A 22533-nucleotide genomic window follows, 5' to 3' on the forward strand; every position below is an offset into this window, starting at 1 on the left:
TTAAATCAGACCTGTGAGCTAGAAGCCATTTTTAGTGTGTAATACTGTAATATAATGTAATACTATATAATAATCAATTGCTGTATATATTTTTTAATCTAAAATAAGTATCGCTTTGCTTGGAAAAGATTTCTCTTTGCCTTTAAACAACATCCCTATCTTTCAATGGCCTAGTCAAACTGGTATTAAGCAATTTAAGTTATTTTCTCTCTCCATTTTCTTGTCCCACTTTGACTTATTTGACCACATGATCATTTGATTACCTGGTGACATTTGATGCCGGAGTGCCTATTGATGCCTAGAAAAAGATACAAATAAGCCAAGTGCTATTATTTGCTGGGAGGTCCCCTGAAAATAGGATGCATTTATTTACTGAATCTATTATGTTGGTTCTTCCCTCACTAATAATTTATAATATGATTTATGCATGTGTAGTCTGAGGCTATGGAAACTACCCAATTTAAGTGTTTGTTCCTCTGTCTTGGTATTTCCTAATAGGAGATACTGGATGCCCTACAAAAGTCAGAGCCTAAAACAGAAGATCTTAAATCTCAGCTGAATGAACTTTGTCGATTTTCCAGAGATCTGAGTACATACAGTGGAAGAGTTTCTGGCTTGATTAAAGAATATAATTGGTGAGCATGAACCTTATTGGTCTGCAAAAGATTTTCATACCAATAAGCAGCCAGAAGTGTGTTTATTTTAAGGCAAGATAAATTAATCATTAACTATGTTGCTAAATGTGACTGCATACTCTAAGAACTGTTGATTCTATCAATCTTTATTTTAATATATTTTATCATTTTTTTCCCATCCCTTAAACATTTCAAATCCTGGTGTTAGTCTTTGTTTGCAAGCATCCAAGGGCTGTCAGAATAGAGAACAGATTTTACAGCAGCGATTTCGAAGAGCCTTCAAGGATTTCCAGCAGTGGTTGGTTAATGCAAAAATCACTACCGCCAAATGTTTTGATATACCTCAAAATATTAGTGAAGTTTCAGCAAGTCTTCAGAAAATACAGGTAAGAGTGCCAACAATTAATTCTAATAACAGAGCTTAAGTGCATTAAAAAGGTTCCTCTAGATCTTTCTATAAGCATATTAAATTTGTGCTTAAGAAACTCAAATTTCAAAAAAAATCCCTGCTTGAAACAATTAATTTTGCATGTGAAGAGAAACTAGTCCATTTGCCCAAATGTATGCTATTTGTATATATTAATAGGGATGTAGGAACTAATAGAAGTCCTTAAATATGATAAGCACTGTTCCTGAGCACCCTTAAGGAGATTTTCTCATTTAATTTTCACAATAACCATATCAGGTCCGTAAGATTATTATTCCCAATATCTTAGTCATTTAATATATGCAATAAAAATGGTTTCTTTCTTCTCTTTGTAGCAAGAAATAAGTAGACAATCAATGTATTTGAAAGCATAGAGCATTTTATTATGTCTAATCTTAGCCTTTTTCTTTGTAGGAATTTTTGTCAGAAAGTGAAAATGGACAGCACAAGCTAAACACGATGCTGTCGAAAGGAGAACTTTTGAGTACTGTGTTGCCCAAGGAGAAAGCTGAGGGCATCCAGGCCAAAGTTGCAACTGCCAAAGAAGATTGGAAAAATTTTCATTCAAATCTCCACCAGAAGGAATCTGCCTTAGAGGTATAATATAGCCAGGCACATGGATAAGTTCTCTGTGGTTTGTTGCCGTAGTCATTGTTGTCAGTTAAAACCAGACTTTATGTCCAAATATGGTTGCCAATGATTTCGGTCATTCCTCTATGAATGTTAATGGATAACTGGACAACTGTAAGAACCAGCTCGATTTTTGAAGTAGGAACCTCACTGAGGAATTCGAGAACCTCTTGCCTGGTAGGGGCTGTCATCCTAGGCTTGCTGTATCCCACCAGAAGTAATTGGTTTTTGCTCTTAAACAATATCACTTAGTCATTCATTTGAAATCCCTCAAGTCTGGAAGTCGTTCTAAGAGAATGAACAGAAATATCCACGTAAGACTACAAAATGCTATGGATGATAAAATATATGACAGCTAATGCAGATATCAAACAGTAGGCTTTTAGAAGTTAAGTATGCAAAGAGCCAATGATTATGCAAATTTCTTTTATCCAGAGACAACATAAGTTGAATTTATTAGAGTCATAATTACCGCCACGATGGAACTGTTTGTTTTTTCTTGTGAGATCACCTGTTTTGTGTATCAGCTCTTCTCTTAGAGGAAAATTTAGAGGCATGGAGAGTAGTTGTTTCCCTTTCACCCAACACTTCCTGGCAGAATAGATCCTTTATTTGATTATGATCGTAATTAATTCAGGATGGAAAAGAATAATAATAGAGAATTAATATCTGGAGAGAGAAATTGTATGTTCCCTCAGTTCTTCCCTAGCCCAAGGCTGTTGTAATTCTCGTCTGTCATGGTCGCTGTTCTCTCATGGCAGGCATTGTCTATTTACTAGAGAGCGATAACCATTGTGCATTGCCTAGAAATTTACTCATAATCTTAAAGAAATCTAAGTTAGTGTAATGTGGCCTGAGCGCTGAGGCATTTATTGCTGAAGGTAGTACATCTAGCATCGATTGCATGATTACCTGGTCCAAGAGATGTCCAGGAGTAAACGGGCAGGTGAGGAATAACCTGCCTTTCTGCCTCCCTTACCTTCCCTCCCTTTTCTCTCCCTCCCTCCCTTCCTTCCTTCCTTCATTTCTATTAGGAATAGAATAGAAAACAATATGTGCCAGCCACTATGTTAGGAATACAAAAGGATTAGTCTCTTCCCTTTCCTCAGGGAGTTTATTTTCTAGAGCGTATAGTATATAAAGAGATGATTGCAGTATAATATAGATACATTCAGGTTATGGGAGTCATTCAGAGAACGATGTAAATAACTCCACTTAGAGAAATTGAGGGAAGGCACAAGAAAGATGACATTTTAATTGATCCTTGAAGGCTTAACATTCTTTGAATTTGCCAGGGCTGACCTGCGTTTCAGGCAGAAGGATCTGGATGTACAAGGCCAGGTGTTGTGAGTGTCAACAATGGAGGACTTTGAGAAATTTGACATCCACGTGGAGTTTTGTGGGAGGAATAAAAAAATAAGATTGGAAATGAGAATTAAGGAAAAATAGGAAATGTCTTGTGTACGAAGCAATTTGATCTTGACTTTTATCAGGGTTTTTTATCTGAACCCCTGAACAGCATTTATGTTCTCAATTTTCCCAAGGATGTAACATAACCCGTGCCATTATACATGCATAGGAATGAGGTTAATTCATTACATAGAATGGATGCATTAGAACACTAGAGCTTAATTCTCTCTCAAAATCCAGCTTGAAAAAGGCTGAGCGAGGAACCTTCTGGTCTTCAAGCTGGAGATAAACTTGCTGGAGTGTCAACTCTGAACATAGTGTAGATGAGAATGGGGAAGCTGTGAGACTAGAGAAAGCTTCTCATGATGGTTGAGGTGAGAGAGTTGAGGGCCTGAATTAAGGAAATGATAATGGATAGAGAATTTATCCCTAAGGTAAGACACAACAGGATTTGGTAGTTAATTCACTGAGGGGCATAAGGAAGAAGGAAAAGCTGTTTGAATCTAGTTTCCAGTTTGGAAGATGGCATGAATGGTGATGCTGTTATCTGAGACATGAATATGGTAGAAAAGGTAGTTTTGGAGGGGATAGCAAAAATTAATTCCATATAATAGATGCTCAGTTAGATGGGCCTGAAAGATATTCAGTAGGTAATGCCAGGAAAGTAGCAGCGACCATGAGTACCAGTCCAACAGAGAGGGTAGCCGTCCAGCAGCAGGGCCAGTGAACATTTTGCAGAGCAGCACCAGCATAAGCACTGAACATGCATCAGTGCCTGTAACCCTCATAACCATTCTCGGAGGTACGAACTCCCTTAGTTCTGTGTTGAGGATGAGGACAGTAAGGCAAAAGGTGATTACATAATCCGTCAAGTTCTCAGTGCTAGTAAGTGATGGAGACGGGTTCAAACCCAGGCTCTCTGACTTAAAGTGCTGCATAAATACAGTTCTGTAAATGTGGGGTTTTAAGAGTTAGAGGTGGTCATTGAAACCTTGGGAGAAATAATTGGAAACACGTGCAGAATGAACATTTAATAGGATGTCTCTACAGCCCTATAGACGAGACGTGTAGGAGAAATGTTAGGCATCGTTTGACTTAGTATTAGGCTCTTCTTCCTGCTCCCGGGGCCCCCTGCTCACACCCTTTGACTTCAGTCCTTACCTAAGGAAGCCAGTATCTTGCCTTGGATCTCTAATGCTCTGCTCCTTAACTCTATATCTTTGTAGAATTAAATTCCTTAAAATGGTCTCCAGTTTGTCCTTGGGAGCCCCATGAGAATCCACTAGCAGAATGATGGAAACACCTTGAATTTATGAATTTATTTGATTATTCAACAAATATTTATTAAGCATCTTCCATCTCCCAAGGACTAAGATCTGGAGATAATAGCAGATAATACAACAGAAGAGAACCCCTGCCCTCATGAAGCTTAAATTTTAGTAGAATGCTTTAGGAATTACCCTGGTGTCTTATATTTGTGAAGCACTTTAAGTTTTCCAAAGCATTCCTACAGCTACCCGTGTCCCTAAGAGGTGACCATGGCAGGTGCGGCTCTTCCACATTATAGACAGTCTAGATCAGATACCGACTGAACCATGAGCTGTTCTCCCACAGGCTCCTGTAGCCCTTGTCACTTAGCTTTTCGGCTAACCTTTGTGGATTATCTCTTTGATAATCCATAAAGCTCTGATTTAAATTTAAGTTCAAATTTAAGTTTAAAAGCCTTTAGTCTGTTCACATGGTAAAATAAATTTCAGATTCACTTCAGTTTAGCATTTTTATAAGTAATAGTGGATATGGACACCTTTGCTGAAGTTAAATGGCACTGTATAAAACCTTATCAGATACATTTTACAGCTATTAGTACCTACAAAGTATCTATGAAAGTAGTCACAGCTTCTTATGTAACAAACAGAGAACACTATTTGGTATTTTTGGGGGGTATCTTTATAAATTACAATAAACTAATTAATTATTAAATCCTAATAAGCATATAAAAACCATATGCTAGTTCTTGTCCCATCATTAATCAAAATTGACAAAATGTTAATATTTATTTACATTTCTACAAGGTACCAGTGGTGTGCCCCAGGCCCTTCCCTCAGGGAGCTTGTAAGCTAGTGTGGAGACAGGGCATGCCTGCATGAGATGAAAACCCACAAGGTGGCCCAGTCTGTGATAAAGCACATACTGACTGATAAAAACAACAAATGTGACAGAAGTCGAGGAGTGGGTGTGAACTCTGGTGTGGGCTGGATAACGAGGCCAAAACTCCTTGTTGAAAAACGTGTGCCTACAAGGATGTTCAAAAATTATATAGGTGCTAGGGTGAAAGTTAGAATGTCCTACACGTCGGGAACAAGGAAAGAGGGAAAAGGGGAAAGGGGCCGGACTGTGTGTGCCGGGCTTTGATTGCCAGGTGAAGGTCTTCGCACTTGCTATTAAATTTTTTTTTTTTTAATCCCTAACATAATCTAAAACCTCGTAGAATCTAAAGATCCAAATGAAGGACTTTGAAGTAAGTGCTGAGCCTGTGCAGGACTGGCTGAGCAAAACTGAGAAGTTGGTGCAGGAAAGCAGCAGTCGGCTGTATGATCTTCCCGCGAAGAGGAGGGAACAGCAAAAGCTCCAGGTAATGACAGCCTCCGCCTTCCGGCCACGTCTTTACCCCCATCCTCTGTTCCCCTCGCCTTCAGGCGGACCCTGGAGTCTCCTTATGCCGTCTGGAGACGGAGTGTACCCTTTCCCGATTTCTGAACAGATTTTAATGTTTTCTGGCTTTCTTTTGAGGTGCGATCTGTTTCCGTCCTGTATCTAAACCGCGTGTAGCCTGGAAATAACAAAGCCTTCGGGGCACACCCATCGCTCGCCGTGTTTATTTCTATGTTCTTTGGACCAAAGCTTCGTCCGCGATGTGCTTTTCCCCAGCCTCTTAATAGTAACTTGCTTGTGCTTTTCAGTCTGTCCTTGAGGAAATAAACTGCTACGAGCCTCAGCTCAACAGGCTAAGAGAGAAGGCTCAGCAGCTGTGGGAAGGACAAGCTGCCAGCAAGAGCTTTATGCACAGAGTGTCGCAGCTGTCTTCTCAGTATCTAGCTCTAAGCAATTTAACGAAGGTAACGCCCACCATGTGCTGCGTGTGTGCACGCGTGTGTGTGCATGTGCGTGCGTGCGTGTGCACGTGTGTGTCTGTGTGTGCGTGTGTGTCTGTGTGTGTATGGCTCCGAGGCCACAGATCTGGAGTCTCGGAAGGGTTGTGCAAAGGTGTGCGCAGGGTCAGGAATAAGGTGTGTAAGTGTCCTTCCCAACCTTCCAGGCTGAGTCGTGCTTTTGTGCTGCGTCACTGTAGTGTGGTTGTCTGAAAAGAAGCAGGGGTGGTTTCAAAGACTAAAGAGACTTCCAATCTCTATCATTGGAAATATCTTCTTCAATACTGAAATGGTGTGTTGTTCCCCAAGGCTTTTAGCTTGAAGACTCAAAAGTGTAAACACAAGGCAAAATTCAGAGTTTGGGATCTAAACAATCTCAGATTAAATGATTTTAGAAAAACGTGAATTCAAAGCAGTGTAAATTTATTGGATTGAATATAATGAGTTTGGGATCATTTTTAAAATCATAGTTGTCAAGGACGTGTTGATTGAGAGTTTCATTTTGGATTCCAGAGTAGAGCTCAAAATCAGCAATGATTCATATCACTGATGAAGTATCTTTTCTAACAGCTTAGGAAAAAGTAAATGGGGTACCCTGGTGAGCTAACTTAGCACATTCAGCAGGCAGAAGGCAAGCCCATCTCGAACTTCTTGGGGCAGGTCTACCTTGAGCTTTATGTGGCTTCTAACATTTGTTCCCTAGGTTTCTCTTTAGCATTTCAGATCACAGAAAGTAGGGAACCTGTTGTAACACAGCTTCACCTGTTTTGCTGTGGACTTGCTTCTGGTCTGCTGATTTGGGTCCTCAAATAGTCTATGTTTATAAATAGTCTATGTTTACACCCATTTTTTTTTCCTGTGAATAAATTACTTCTTATTTGTCTTCAGAAAAACTGGCATGTATCTGATATTAGAAAGAATTAAGGACATCTTCCTATTCCTTTGTATTTATCTAGATGTCAAAATCAGTAGATATATGAATACTTTAAGAGCTGTAAACATAGTCATAAAATCCTCACTAGAGTCAGATATAATCTTTAACTAATAAGTAAAATCGTATCTATGGTCCCAATTTTTAAAACTTAGAGCTATTAAGAAATCTCTGAGAGTTTTAGAACTGGCTACAAGGTAGGTCATACAGATACAGGGTAGCAGTTGAGCCACATGTGGTACGGGAAAGGTAGAAACTACTCTGATTCTCTTCCAAATGAGGCATTAGGAAGAAATTGTGTTGATTCCAAAAAAATGTCACAGTTGCCATAAAAAAGAGTAGTGGCTAAAGTGGGGGGCAGTGAATTATTGTTGTAATTGTTCTGCTTTTGACCCAGTTATTCCAAAGATACTCCCCACATCTCCGATCAATGCAGACGTGCATCGTATTTGTGCAGCTCAGGAACCTATGCCTGATGGCTGTTATTTGAAACCGGGGGTTAGCTTTGTGACTGGAGCATCTGTAGGCAGCAGAGTGGTCATGCACAGCTGGAAAACGATTTCTGTCTTTTCCAGGAGAAAGTGTCGAGATTGGATAGAATGGTTGCGGAACACAGTCAGTTCTCCCTCGGGATCAAAGAGCTACAAGACTGGCTGACGGACGCGGTTCACATGCTGGACTCCTACTGTCACCCAACATCCGACAAGAGTGTGCTGGACAGCAGGATGCTCAAGCTGGAGGTGTGCACTTTACAGAGAAATGTCTTTAATTTCCAGAGGTTGTTTTTCTCACAATGTCTCAAAGCTCTGTCTGTCTCGGGTGATTAAGTCACATTGTTTCCACAACAACTCTGAGACTGCTCGGGGGATGCGACCCTCTTTGCAGAGCATCCCTGAATCATCTGACCGTAGAGGTGTCCACTCATAAATGCTTTACAAAAATTAAATTCAAATTGCAACCCAGTGTGGTTATTTGTTTGATATAGTTAAGAGGTGAGTTTCAAATTATATCATAGATAACATTTATTCTTGGAAAATATTTTGATGAAACATTTTTAGAGCAAGATATTGCCCATCTTGGTCAAACTCACTCGTCTGCCTGTATCCTTTGGTCAATTTTTCTCTTATCCCAGCATATTAGTTCTCTTTCACATTTGTGATAAAAACAACTATTCTGCAGTCATTCGCCTGACATTCATATGCTGGGCGTCTTGTAGGAGATTAGCCCTCTGTCTTGATTTCAAGGATTCAAAAATGAATGAAATGTGGTCATTGTGCTCGAGGATTTCATGGTCTGGGGCTGGAGGCTGACCCAGAGAAGACAGTAATAGCAGAGAGGGGTGTGCTCACGGTGCTGCAGATAAACAGGAGGAAGAGTGGGATGTGCAGGAGGGACTTGGTCGGGATTCCGAAGAGCTTTCTCAGCCTCACACCCAGACTGAGATTTGAGAATGGTACCAGCAGAAGCAAAAGCCAAAGAAAACAAAACAGCATGGCGTGGGAGCAATTGCTAGCAGTTCCTTCTTGCCACAGCACAAAGTGATGGCAGTGCGGGGCTGACACTGACTCTAGAGGCTGGCAGCATCCGGATTAGGGAGGGGGATGAACTTTGCCTTTTAAGTGGTAATGCCAGCTTTATAACTTTGAATTCAAACTTCTTCTATAGAAAAAGAAGAGTGCCTGGGAAGACGTTGAAATGTCTAGATTAATATACAATATCAGTTGACCTATTCCTTTAAGTTTGTTGTGCTGGAGACCTTAATATTATAAAGCTCTTCATCCTGTGACCTTTGAAAATCCGTGAATTCTGTTGTAGTTGATTTTTCTCTTATCAAAAACCAGTAGCTGTGGTGAGCACTGGGTATTGTATGCAATTGGTGAACCACTAAACTCTACCCCTGAAACTAATGAAAAAAAAAGATTGTTGAGCAGACTAACAAAGAAAACTGGCGAATTAAAATTTCAGTGGAAAGAAAGGATTATACAGAGAAAAAATTGAGTTTGGAAGGAACTCAAACACCTGGAAGCTAAAGACCACCTTGCTTAAGAATGCTTGGATCAACCAGGAGATCAAAGAACTTAAACAATTCATGGAAACCAATGAGAATGAAGACACTTTGGTCCAAAACCTATGGGATACAGCAAAGGTGGTCCTAAGGGGGAAATACATAGCCATCCAAGCCTCCCTCAAAAAAATTGCAAAATCCAGAATACACTAGCTGTCTCTACACCTTAAAGAACTGGAGAATCAACAACAAATCAAACCAACTCCACACACAAGAAGGGAAATAATCAAGATTAGAGCAGAGATCAATGAGGTAGAAACCAGAGATACAGTAGAACACATCAATGAAACTAGAAGCTGGTTGTTTGAAAGAATCAATAAGATTGATAAACCATTGGCCACACTAATCCAAAAGAAAAGAGAGAAAGCCCAAATTAATAAAATTATGAATGAAAAGGGAGAGATCACAACTAACACCAAGGAAGTAGAAATAATCATCAGAAGTTATTATCAACAGTTATATGCCAATAAGCTAAGCAACCTAGATGAAATGGATGCATTCCTGGAAAACTATAAACTCCCCAAATTGAACCAGGAAGAAATTGACAACCTGAATAGACCGATATCTAGTAACAAGATTGAAGCAGTGATCAAAAACCTCCCGAAAAACAAGAGCCCAGGACCTGGCAGATTCCCTGGGGAATTCTACCAAACTTTCAAAGAAGAAATAACACCTATTCTCCTGAAGCTGTTTCAAAAAATTGGAGCAGAAGGAAAACTTCCAGACTCTTTTTATGAAGGCAGCATTACCCTGATCCCCAAACCAGGCAAAGACCCTACCAAAAAGGAGAATTTCAGATCAATATCACTGATGAATATGGATGCTGAGATTCTCAACAAGATCCTAGCAAACAGGATCCAACAGCACATTAAAAAGATTATCCACCATGACCAGGTGGGACTCATCCCTGGGTTACAAGGATGGTTCAACATTCGCAAATCAATCAATGTGATAGAACAAATCAATAAGAGAAGAGAGAAGAACCACATGGTCCTCTCAATTGATGCAGAAAAAGCATTTGACAAAATCCAGCATCCGTTCCTGATTAAAACGCTTCAAAGTATAGAGATAGAGGGAATATTCCTGAACTTCATAAAATCTATCTATGAAAGGCCCACAGCAAATATCATCCTCAATGGGGAAAAGCTTGCAGCCTTCCCGTTGAGATCAGGAACACGACAAGGATGCCCACTCTCACCACTCTTGTTCAACATAGTATTAGAAGTCCTAGCAACAGCACTCAGACAACAAAGAGAAACAAAAGGTATCCAAATTGGCAATGAAGAAGTCAAGCTCTCTCTCTTCGCAGATGACATGATACTTTATATGGAAAACCCAAAAGACTCCACCCGCAAACTACTAGAACTCATACAGCAATTCAGTAATGTGGCAGGATACAAAGTCAATGTACAGAAATCAGTGGCTTTCTTATACACTAACGATGAAAATACAGAAAGGGAAATTAGAGAATCAATTCCATTTACTATAGCACCAGGAACCATAGATACCTGGGAATAAACCTAACCAAAGAGGTAAAGGATCTGTACTTGACGAACTACAGAACACTCATGATAGAAATTGAAGAAGACACAAAAAGTTGGAAGAGCATTCCACGCTCTTGGATCGGAAGAATAAACATTGTCAAAATGTCTATACTGCCTAGAGCAATCTATACGTTTAATGCCATTCCAATCAAAATTCCACTGGTATTTTTGAAAGAGCTGGAGCAAATAATCCTAAAATTTGTATGGAATCAGAAGAGACCCCAAATTGCCAAGGAAATCTTGAAAAACAAAAATAAAACTGGGTGCATCACGTTACCTGATTTCAAGCTTTACTACAAAGCTGTGATCACCAAGATAGCATGGTACTGGCATAAAAACAGACACATAGACCAGTGGAACAGAGTAGAGAGCCCAGATATGGACCCTCAACTCTACAGTCAAATAATCTTCAACAAAACAGGAAAAAATATCCAGCAGGGAAAAAAAAAAAATTGAGATCTGAAAAGCCAAGTCCACTCTGAGACCGGCAGGTGACTGGGGATTGGTTACTGACACTCACCAGCAAATGACTCTCCTACCTGCCACCCAGGCAGCCGGAGAGATTGATGGCTCAATGCAATGGCATGTCATTTTACTATCTTCAGGAGCTCGGAAACCGTTAAAGCAGATACGCTAAACATGCAAATGACAAAGGACTTCTGTATTTGCTCTTACAGGCTCTATTATCAGTGAAACAGGAAAAAGAGATCCAGATGAAAATGATAGTGACCAGAGGCGAGTCTGTCCTGCAGAATACCTCTCCAGAAGGCATCCCCGCTCTCCAGCAGCAGCTGCAGAGTGTGAAGGATATGTGGGCTTCCCTTTCGTCCGCGGCAATTCGCTGTAAGAGGTAAGTGAAAATAAAGCCTGCTCCTGCCAACCCGTTACCAAAAGATCAATATGACAGCACGGTAGAAGACTGCTCCTGGAGCTTCCTTCCCTTCTTTTTTTTCCTTCCTTCCCTTTCTCCCCTCCTTCCTTTCTCTCTCTCTCTCTCTTTTTTTATTAGAACAAAAGAAACTTACAGGTGTAATCTTACATTCAGGTTGGCCTGCCATACCATGCCTATGTTTTACTATAACTCCATGATTTTTTTTGTTAGTGTTCATTGCTTAAAAAGTCACAAGATAAATAAAGGTTTCATCACTTAAAGATTCATTATTTAAACCAAGTAGTTTACTTGGGAGGTAACCCCAGGAAAATACCAGTAGGGGCTGGGGGAGAGAGATGAGGAAGGAAGGGCCGCTGATCAAGGGAATGTTCTCGACCAGGTTAGTCAGCGGACAGCTGGAACTGAATCCGGCCAGGCTGTGCTGTGATCCCATGAAGAACAGGGTCTCAGAGTTCCCTAGCAAGGACTGGGGAACTAGACTGTTTGTAAACAAGCTCCCCCGAGTGTCCGGAGGGCGGTGGAGAGCTGCTCCCAGGGAGGGCCGCCATCCCTGGCACTTCTCACCTATGTTGCCCTCAAGCTGGGCGGGCACCAGGAGCGGAGAATGCCCTTGGGCCAGGGGGGCGCGGGGCTGGCAGTGGGCAGTGTGCTGCAGGGGTGTGCTTGGAGCGGGAAAGTGGGTGTAGCATCTGCGACAAAACAGCCCAAAGTCTGGAAGTGAAATTAGGCACATGTGATTAATGGGGTCGAAAACCTAACATTCATGTTGAGAGAAGGAGTGTGTACTTTATCCGAAAGAGAAGTAATCAGGTTAGACCAGTTCTGAAAACGTTACCCTATTTTTCCTTTGTGATTTTCTAATTTTTAAATTTCATGTGAGGTAGTTACGTGCTTGTTCTTGCTTGGTTCTTCCTTCTTTTATTTATTCCTTTTTGCTCTCCTCTGGATGTCCTGCTCGACTTGATGGAGTCACGTGTTGATTCTCTTCCTCCATAGGGTCTTGGCTCCAGAAAAGCCTCAGACAGTGGGTCTCTCCCAGCTTTGCCCTCACACCTCCCCCAGGGTCTCGGGTGACCTGCTCTGGCTTCTAAGTTTTATGTCCAGTCCCCACTGTTCCACCTGTCAGCCTGGGCTTCACCGTCCTTTGCTACCTGGGGTCATGCTTGCCTGGGACCCAGACTCAGATTCGATAAGCCCTGGCCATTGAGCCCCTCCCAGCCGGCCCCCGTCCTCATCTGCGGGCTCGCTGCTGGTGCCGTGGACAGAGCAGGTGCATGGTAGAGATTGGACAGACTGGGCTTTTATGGCTTCTCAATGTGGATTATTGCCCTTTTGCATACCTTTCAGTCAACTCGAAGGAGCTCTTTCTAAGTGGACAAGTTATCAGGATGACGTCCGGCAGTTTTCCAGCTGGATGGACAGTGTGGAAGCCGGCCTCAGTGAATCCGAAAGGCAGTACGCGGAGCTGCGCGAGAAGACCACCGCTCTGGGGAAAGCCAAGGTGGGAGCTGGATTTCAGATTCCCTTTGTCCTCTGGCAGGTTTCTTCAGAATGCCCGGGTTATGTAAAAATGGGACTACCTGGATGTACACGTCGGTAAACTGTATTTGGGGCTTTAACTTTAATTTCTAATGGCTTCTTAAACCAGACTTTTGTTTGTGACTATTTTATTAGTGAGCAAAAATCTTCTCTTCCAGGAAAACTTCATAGATGTTCTGTGATATATTTAAAATTTGGCAACTTGTAATATCTTTCAATATCTTTACGCTGATCATCATTAGGAAGTAAAAGTGCTTTGTTTTTATGATATCTTTTGTACTTTTGTACATTTTCATAATGCTTATGTTAGTATAGTGCTACATATATTTTTTAAATAGGTGATAGGTAGATAGAAAGAAAGATGATAGATAGATAGATAGATAGATAATTGGGGATATGTTATTGAGTCCTTTTGTTCAAAGTGGTGATCAAACAGAAAATTCTGGAGACCTTTGATTTATGTCCTTACTCCTGTGCATATTTTTTGGAGGACCTGTTCTGCCTCAGCCTCATCACACCCTAAGCAGTGCGTACTACTTCTACCCTCAATTCCTTCAAATTCTGATATTCTCATTCTGAGTTCATCCGTGTCACCCGATGCTGAATATCCTAAATTAGAAACCTCATTATCCCCAGCTCCTTCTCTCTCTTCCCCACCTCGAATGAGGCATTAGGTCCAGCTGATTTCATCTCAGAAATGTCTCCTGACTGTAATCCATCCTTCTTTTCCTGATTTGCAACAGACTCTGACCTGCTCGTTTGTCTCTTGTCTCCATCTACTGTTATCTTCATAGAAAGGTGAATGCCTCACTTTCCTGCCTCAGGGATTGTCTCTGGTATCCGACCAGTCTTCCCCATCTAGTTTGTAAGAATTTTAACCATCTCCTTTGTCACCCTCATTTCCTTCACTCTCCCACCCTCCTTCCACCCATGGCTTCAGCCTTACTGTGTTTCCTGAAAATGCCACTTGCGATGGAACAGAGAGTCCATGCCTCTGTGGGAATGCTCTAGCTCTGCTTCTGCAGCCGGCAACCTTGCACTCACCTTTCTGAATGGACAGAAGTCTTTGCTACGATACCACCACCCTAAGCTTACTTAGTTCTTCTGTTCTCTGTTTTTCATACCTCTTTATCGATTATATTGAACATATGCTTACATCTCTCTCTCCCTTAGCAGATAAAGGTGCTTAATTTTTTCTTTTAGACCCTACCATTTGGCTCTCTGACACAGAGAAAATGCTGAATAAAAGTTACTTGAATGACTAAATTGCCTTATGGGACCTATGCCAAGTCACTTAACGTTTTAGGGTTTCATTTATGCATCTGAAAATTAATTTAATCATAATTGTCTACCTTGTAATTGTATTGAGATAATGATTTATTGCCTAATTAATTAAATGATTCATCTGTTCAATAAATACTGATTGAGGGCTTGCTACATGCAGGCATCATGCTCAGTTCTAGGTAAATAAAACAGAGGACTGTGTTCTGGTGGGGAATTAAACATTCTCCCGAGTGCCTGAACAGATCAATAATTATAACTGGGGATAGGTGCTCTGAAGAAAGAAAGCTGTGAAAGGGGACTGTGCACAGAGCTAATGCAGATTGCTTGGGGTCGAGGGAGGGACAGAAAAGTCCTCTCTGAAACAGCAGAGTTTAGACCATGCCCAAAGGAATGTCATGCAGAGAAATTAGTCTGGGGAGGAGGTGGGGAAGGAGCCGTCCAGATGGAGTAATCAGCATGTCCTCAGGCCCTGAGGACGGAGAGTCTGGCTCAAGAAGGGAACTAAAAGAAGGGCCACATGTTGCAGCAACAGAATAAACAGGTGTGTTGGCTGAGGGGCGGGACCCTGGCCACGCATCGCCACGTGGGCTAGCCGGAGGAGCTCCCCTCCGTCCTGAGGCACTGGGAGGACAGTCGGGGCTTTGAGCTGAGGAGTGACAGGATTCTGTTAACAGTCTTAAAATGTTTTATCACTCAGGCTGCTGTGTGCAGTGGGGAAAAGGAACAGAGGGAGAACGGGTAGCAGGGAATCTGCCCAGCAGGGTATTGCAGAAGTCCAGTAAGAGACAGCAGCAGCGTGGGCTAGAGAGTGTACGGGACGCATGAGGACAAGTGTCAGGACACAGTGAGGAGGTAGGACTAACACGGTTTCATTGTGGCTGGAATGACAGCAGGGAGAAAGGGCGACTTCCAGTGTTCTAAGATGGCCATTGGGGTGGCATGTGGTGGCATTTACTGCTTGAAAAGAGACTGGAGGAGAAGGGGATTTTGGGTCTGGTGGGCCTGGGGAGGAATGGGAGTGAAAAGGACATCAGGAGCCCATTTTTGGACCATTGAAGCCTGAGATATCAAAGTTATTTGGAATCAGTATCTCAGACAAAGTTCTGAGACAGGTATCAAATACATGTGTGCATGCGTGCGCGCGCACACACATACACACACACACTTTACATATCTGTATAGTTGGATGGGTCTGTCGATATACTTGTCTATAGGTAGATAACTTAAGATCTTAATTTAATTAATATCTTAATTTTAGCAGTATTACTGATACGATGGTGTTTCTTTTAAATGTTCTCTAGTTACTAAGTGAAGAAGTGCTGAGTTATAGCAGCTTGCTGGAGACCATTGAACTCAAAGGGGCCGGCATGACAGAACACTATGTCACCCAGTTAGAATTCCAGGATCTTCAGGAGCGATACAGAGCAATCCAAGAGAGAGCCAAGGTATGGTTGAATGTGTTCGCTGCAGACTCACTGAAATAGGAGGGGTTAGACCCATGCTTATTTAAAGACTAATTTATTTTCAGGAATGATGATTTATGAGAGCACAGAAGAAGAAATGAATTTTAATACTTCCAACGGCAGCAAATCCAAACAAAACCCTTCAAATACTGTTAGTACATGAGAGTTACTAAAGGAAAATAATTCTCAATAAAAATTCCCAGAAATTACCCAGTTTAAGAAAAAAAATTGGACAGCTTCATAATGAAGACTCATAAATGTTTTTAAATGTCTGGTAATGAGAGTTTTCTAAAGCAATAAATAATCACAAATAACATTTACAATTCTTATTTAGGCCTCATAAAGAAACTAAAAATAACTTTCAAGCACATCCCACTTTATTAGACAAAATACATGGAAAATTAAATCCACAGTGAGTCCCAGTCCTCACTTACAGCACATTATGAGAATTTCAGTTTTCTTCCTTAGTAAAAGTGTGTTGTCATGACACGTAAAGTTAATTCATTTCTTGGCATATCCAGGTTACATTTCATAAGGAATTCAGAGATCAGGTAGTTAATTCGACAAAATAATCTTCAAGCCCCCCTTTCATCTTGATATTATGTTTTTTATATTTTTTATGTAAGTCTTGATGCTTTATTCTTCTAGGAAATCATATTCCAGTGATTTGATAATCATGTTTTCCTAAAATCCCAAAAGTACATTCTTACAGTACATCACCACTGCATGTAGTAATGTTTTCCTATCTTAATCATCTTAAATGCTGGTAATAGGAAGCAGTAACCAAGTCTGAAAAGCTAGTTCGCCTGCACCAAGAGTACCAGAGAGACCTGAAAGCATTTGAAGTTTGGCTGGGACAAGAACAAGAAAAGCTTGACCGACACTCTGTCCTTGAAGGTGATGCTCACTCTCATGAGACAACATTGCGGGATCTTCAGGTAAAGTCTACTTCATCTTAAAGAAATTTTCATTCTGAACATGCAGTTATTATTTTAAGCAATGGGAAGTTAATATAACCTTGAGTTGTATAAAGAGCTGAGAGGTATCAAGGGAGAACCTGATTCACAGCTTTCTGGGATCTCAGTAGTATACTAGTTGAGATCTTTAGGTGGGCAATTTAGACAGACCAGGACTGGGACTTGAGGAATTTGTTCAGCTATTAAGGTGGCCTCTGACAGCAATGGCTAATGGTCTAATTTATGGTCTTGACTGGCCTGCCTGCCTGTGACTCCCTAAAGGATGAATTGGCAGTGGAACTTAGCAGCAGGAGTCAATGGAACACGACATTCCTCAAAGTGAAACTGATGACACCATCTAGTTTCAGCCAAAAGCTCCCACACTGCTGAAGAAGGAATTAGAAGAGCTAGAAAAAGTGCTGGCGTGCAGGGCAAGATGGTGGACCTAGTGGTCCTAACCCTTTCACGTATTTACCCATTCTGCGTTTCTTAAAGACCTAATGTGCAGAAACTGCACATAAAGATGATTAAAATATATTCCTGCCTTCAAGGAACTTTAGTGAGAAATGCAGACCTGTAGGCAGATCATTATGAATAATGTGATAAGGAATAGACTGGTTCAAGGGATCTTATGGGAACATCTAAGAGAGCCCCCCCCCCCCAACATCTTACCTAGAGAGATAGGGAAGGGTTAGGAGGTATCCTTAGAAGAGACCACCAGGCACACACAGAAGAGAACAGAGAAAGGCCAATGAGACAACTGTGGCACCAGCTGTGCATTGGAATTTACTGACAAGAGTATCAGTCCTGATAAGCATTGTTTCAGGATTGAGCAGGATGTACCTATAGCTTGCACAAAGCAGAAACAAGGACTGGAATGGTTACAACCAGCATATAGAATTTCTGGCTATTTCAGAAATGTGACTTTGGGGGAATGTATAATGGCAGGAACACAAGTTTGGGATTAGGAAGTTTGGACTCTAATCCTCGGTGAGAGCGGACACTGGATGACTTTGGGCAAGAGAGAACCTCTCTCATACAGTGTCCTCCACAGAGTTGTCATGAGGAAGGTTTAAATGAGATGGGAGAAAAATCTAATTTAAATGATGCTCCATTCATGAAATATATATGAAGTGGAAGTTAAAAGGGTCCTAATTTCATTAGCTTATGTAAGGATCTAATCCATCCTGTTTCAAAATAATAGGTACCCCAGTTGGCCACGTGTGGTGCTTGTGATTTATTTTTACTAGATTTGGCTTTGTTTTTGCTAAATAACCCCTCTCAGCACTTCACTTCAAAATCTTGGCAAGCAGATACCAAGCTCTCTCGCCTTCTGTGCGGGAGCCGAGCCAATAAGTTACTCGTCACCAGCAGATGTTTCTCTTGTTCTGGTCAGAAGAAAGTATTTCCCTTCAGTCAGTAGTAATGTAGCCCAAACTGATACCCACCTCTCATTTCGCCATGCATTAGTTCTTACATTGTCTTATTTTGAGACACCACAGATCTTAAAAAGGAGGGAAGTAGCTAGTGGTGGGAAAAGGTGGTGGGGAATCGAGATGTTTTACCCGCCCTGCAGAACTTCTTCAGCCTCCTGAGGTCCCACAGCTCGCCTTGTGGGGATGGGCCAGCTCTGTGGAGCACGTTCACAAGTTATTTTGTGTAAACTGAAGGCCTAATCTGGCTCATAGAACATATACATTATAAAAATATTGAGCCATATTTTTCCTTCAGACTAAATACTTGAAGCATGGGATATATAAGAATTTACCTAATACAGTGTTGATTTGTGTAATAGAGAAAACTTATAAAATATAGAAAGAATGATATACTGGGAAGATTAATAAATCAGGTTGAGGGCCAGTAAGCCACAGCCAATGGCCACATGCTTACATTTCAATAAAGTTTTATTGTGTCACAGCCATACCCATTCACTTATATATCATCTCTGGGTACTTTTGTGCTGAAATGGCAGAGTTTTAAATAGTTGCAGCAGAGAGTGTATGGCCCTCAAAGCCTAAAAAGTTTCCTATTGTGTTTTATATTTTACAAAGTTTGCCAATCCTGAATTAAGAGAAAATACCGTATAAACTTAACTTTAAAGTAACTAAGAATATTGGAACAAAATTTCTGTTTGTGGACATTTTGGTTCATATTTTACCCCATATCTTGTTCTTTTCCATTTTATAAAACATTCACATTACAACATTCTTGGAGTGGCATCAGAGCTGAGGGAAAAAATATCCATTAGTTTGAACCATAAGAGATTGCTATTTTTGTAGATTAAAGAAATTGTCAGATATCAGCAATCTCAAATGGCACAAACTGATATTGAAGATTTTTAAAATGATACCATATGCTAATACTCTCAACATTTTTGGTGAGACTTGACTTGGTTCCTTTCAACTTTAGATGATCAGGTGGAGTAACACTATGGATTCTTTAAATAGTAGAAAAACAAGTATATAACATAGTTTTGGCAACATCCTTGAGGATATAACAGTTTTCCTTTCTATAAAAACTAGCTTATGTTCTTCAAGGCTTGATTCATACCACATCAGCAGGGTAAATCTTTGGGGCTTATGCTTTGGTGGAAGAAAAGGTATTTGCACCTGGGAGCCCCTAGTGGGCAGGTGTAATGATCAGCCTCCCAGGTTTGTATGCCATGTACTCCCCAGGGCCAACTTTTCTTGACCATCACATTCGTTAGAAGAGCTTTGGCAAAGGATCCCTCTTAGCAAAAACAAGACCTCCTGGTTCCTTTTTAAGGCACAAGCATAGTACTGGTATCATTCAGTGTCAAAACAAGAAGCCTGGGACTCTCTGAGTAGTTTATGAGCCATAATAAGCCTAGGTTATTCTTTTAAATAAAACCCCTTTAATCACAGGTGGTTTTGTCTATAAGCTGAAAAGTCAGATTTCAGAAACTGTTTCTAATATGGGGTATGTGTGTGTGTACCTTTGTGTATGTGTGCATTATGATTATTTTACTGGAAATACTTCTGAGTCTTTCCTCTTACTTGGGAAACGATGTTCAGTGTTAGATACTTGTTTTTTTGTATAAAACAGAGTAAAATAATTCTTATCTAAGGTGGAGCTCAGGCTGGTACTGGTGACTTGGGTGAAACATGGTAACTCATGCAGGTGTGAACTACGAATGAGGTGCGACAGCCATACCTTTCCCCTTCCCCTGCAGGAGCTACAGGTGCGTTGTGCAGAGGGGCAGGCCCTGTTGAATTCGGTGCTGCACGCCAGAGAGGAAGTGATACCGTCGGGCATCCCCCAGACCGAGGACCGGGCTTTAGAGTCTCTCCGGCAGGACTGGCAGGCCTACCAGCAGAGACTGTCTGAGACCCGGACTCAGTTCAATAATGTAGTCAACAAATTGAGGCTCATGGAACAAAAGTATCAGCAAGTAGATGAGTGGCTCAAAACACTGGAGAGCAAAGTGAGCATCAGGACAGGACGTCGGTCTAGCCGGGCAGCCAAGGAGATACAGTTACATCAGATGAAGGTACAACTCCTGCAAATTCTTGATCTTTGTCAAAGCAACAGTGTCCTTGCAGTTTGTTTCATTAAAACATTTAGTAACTTTTTGTCTAAGATTTTGCAAAATCTCTTTCTGCTTATAACAAAGAATTACTATATAGAACGTTCTTCGACAGCAATTACTAAATAGAATCTTAAATTAGTCTTTAATAAGATGTAATATAATGAAGTATTTTGTATTTTTTGTATTTTTTATTTCCCATACCCTATTACCTTGTTTTGTAAAGACGTGTGAATGCTAGTATTGGAATCATTTAAGTTTATTGTTCTGATATGAAATTGCTCTAATGTAGTACAGTGAAATAATACTTGATAATTAGTTTTTTACTAACTTTTATGCAAATTCAGTAGGCATGATAAAAATAAAGCTTAGGTCTTCGGAATTTTTTTTTTAAGATTTTATTTTTTTGAGAGAGAAAGTATATATATGAGCAGGGGGAGGGGCAGAGGGAAAGGGAAAAGCAGACTCCCCACTACGCAGGGAGCCTGGTGCAGGGCTCAGTCCCAGAACTCTGGGATCATGACCTGAAGTGAAGGAAGACACTTAACCAACTGAGCCACCCAGGTGCCCCAGGCTTTTGGAATTTCTTATCCATATTCGTCTACTTTAAGATTTAGCTAACAGAAGATACAACAATAAATGCCACTCTTTTTTTTTTCAAGTTTTAAACCAGTGTAATATATACAGAAAAGCATTCAAACTCATAAAGAATAGCTTTTATCATGTTATTATAATACAGTTTTTCATGAAGGTTATATGAGACACATTTTCAAAATTATATCTCAGATATATTCTAAACATACATTGACATTTCCTATTAGGATGATTTTATATTTTTTTAATTTTTTTTAAGATTTTATTTATTTATTTGACGACAGAGATCACAAGCAGGCAGAAAGGCAGGCAGAGAGAGGGGGGGAAGCAGGCTCCCTGCGGAGCAGAAAGCCTGATGTGGGGCTCGATCCGAGGCCCCTGGGATCATGACCTGAGCCGAAGGCAGAGGCTTTAACCCACTGAGCCACCCAGGCGCCCCTCATTTTATGTATTTTTATACTTTTTTCTTGTACTAAGTTCAGTATATACAGAAAAGCACCCAAGTAAGAAGTGTACAGTTTTTATCATAGCGCTATAATATAATTTTTCATGAAGGTTATATATGCATGTTTTCCAGAATTATATCTTGGAATAAATAAATTCTGAACCTACACTGAAATCATTTCCTATTAAGAAAATACATATATATATATATATATGTATGTATGTATATATATGTGTGTGTGTGTGTATATATATATGTATATATATTTGCCCAACACAGGTAGGCCTAAGATTGATCCTGTTCCTGTCACGTTTCTGTCATTTCAGAAGTGGCATGAAGAAGTCACCGCATACAAAGACGAAGTTGAGGAAGTGGGAGCCAGAGCTCAGGAGATGCTGGACGAGAGCCGCGGGAGCGGCCGAATGGGCTGCCAGGCCACCCAGCTGACTTCCAGATACCAGGCCCTTCTTCTCCAAGTGCTGGTGAGTGGTCCGCAGGCCAGCAAATTTCACCAGCGCATGTTCTCCCTCACATTAACTTCTGGTGAAGACACATTTATCAAGAGAGGCGCTGCTATAGGTCTGTAATTTAGTGTCCGATTCTCTTTTTCCTTTTAAAGGAACAAATAAAATTCTTGGAGGAAGAGATTCAGAGTTTGGAGGAGTCAGAATTATCCCTAAGTTCCTATTCTGATTGGTACAGCTCTACTCATAAAAACTTCAAGAATGTAGCCACCCAAATTGACAGGGTAGATAAAGCGATGATGGGGAAAAAAATGAAGATGTTGGAGGTAGGTGTGCAAACATGGGACTTGTCTCCCAGCCTTTTTTCCACACTGCTGTTCCATTCCCTTGCACAGGCATTGGGAGCATGAGTGTTTATCCCTGCCCCTGGATGAGTGATGGTCCGTGGCTCATGCTTCACTCCAAATATTAAGTTATAGTCTGTATAAGGCTAAAAGCTGGCTTTCAGTTACTTATGATGTGATGTCATCTGAATGACTTAGACTTGGTTGCTTATGT

General features: G+C 40.8%; 1 protein-coding gene across 1 annotated transcript in view; it reads left to right on the forward strand.

Moving 5' to 3' along the window:
- Positions 1-22533, forward strand: part of SYNE1 (spectrin repeat containing nuclear envelope protein 1) — a gene marked incomplete at its 5' end in the record, with an annotated part of 469383 nt that overhangs the window by 239957 nt on the left and 206893 nt on the right. Inside the window, 13 exons of the mRNA XM_080806008.1 lie at positions 499-635; positions 844-1021; positions 1477-1659; positions 5591-5734; positions 6063-6218; positions 7758-7922; positions 11469-11641; positions 13031-13184; positions 15808-15951; positions 16743-16907; positions 20119-20436; positions 21838-21993; positions 22131-22301. Coding sequence (XP_080662134.1) covers positions 499-635; positions 844-1021; positions 1477-1659; positions 5591-5734; positions 6063-6218; positions 7758-7922; positions 11469-11641; positions 13031-13184; positions 15808-15951; positions 16743-16907; positions 20119-20436; positions 21838-21993; positions 22131-22301 — 2244 coding nt within the window. The remainder of the gene's footprint in view (positions 1-498; positions 636-843; positions 1022-1476; positions 1660-5590; positions 5735-6062; positions 6219-7757; positions 7923-11468; positions 11642-13030; positions 13185-15807; positions 15952-16742; positions 16908-20118; positions 20437-21837; positions 21994-22130; positions 22302-22533) is intronic.

This window comes from Martes martes (genome assembly GCF_963455335.1).
Source record: "Martes martes genome assembly, chromosome: 6".
NCBI classification, from domain to species: Eukaryota; Metazoa; Chordata; class Mammalia; order Carnivora; family Mustelidae; genus Martes; species Martes martes.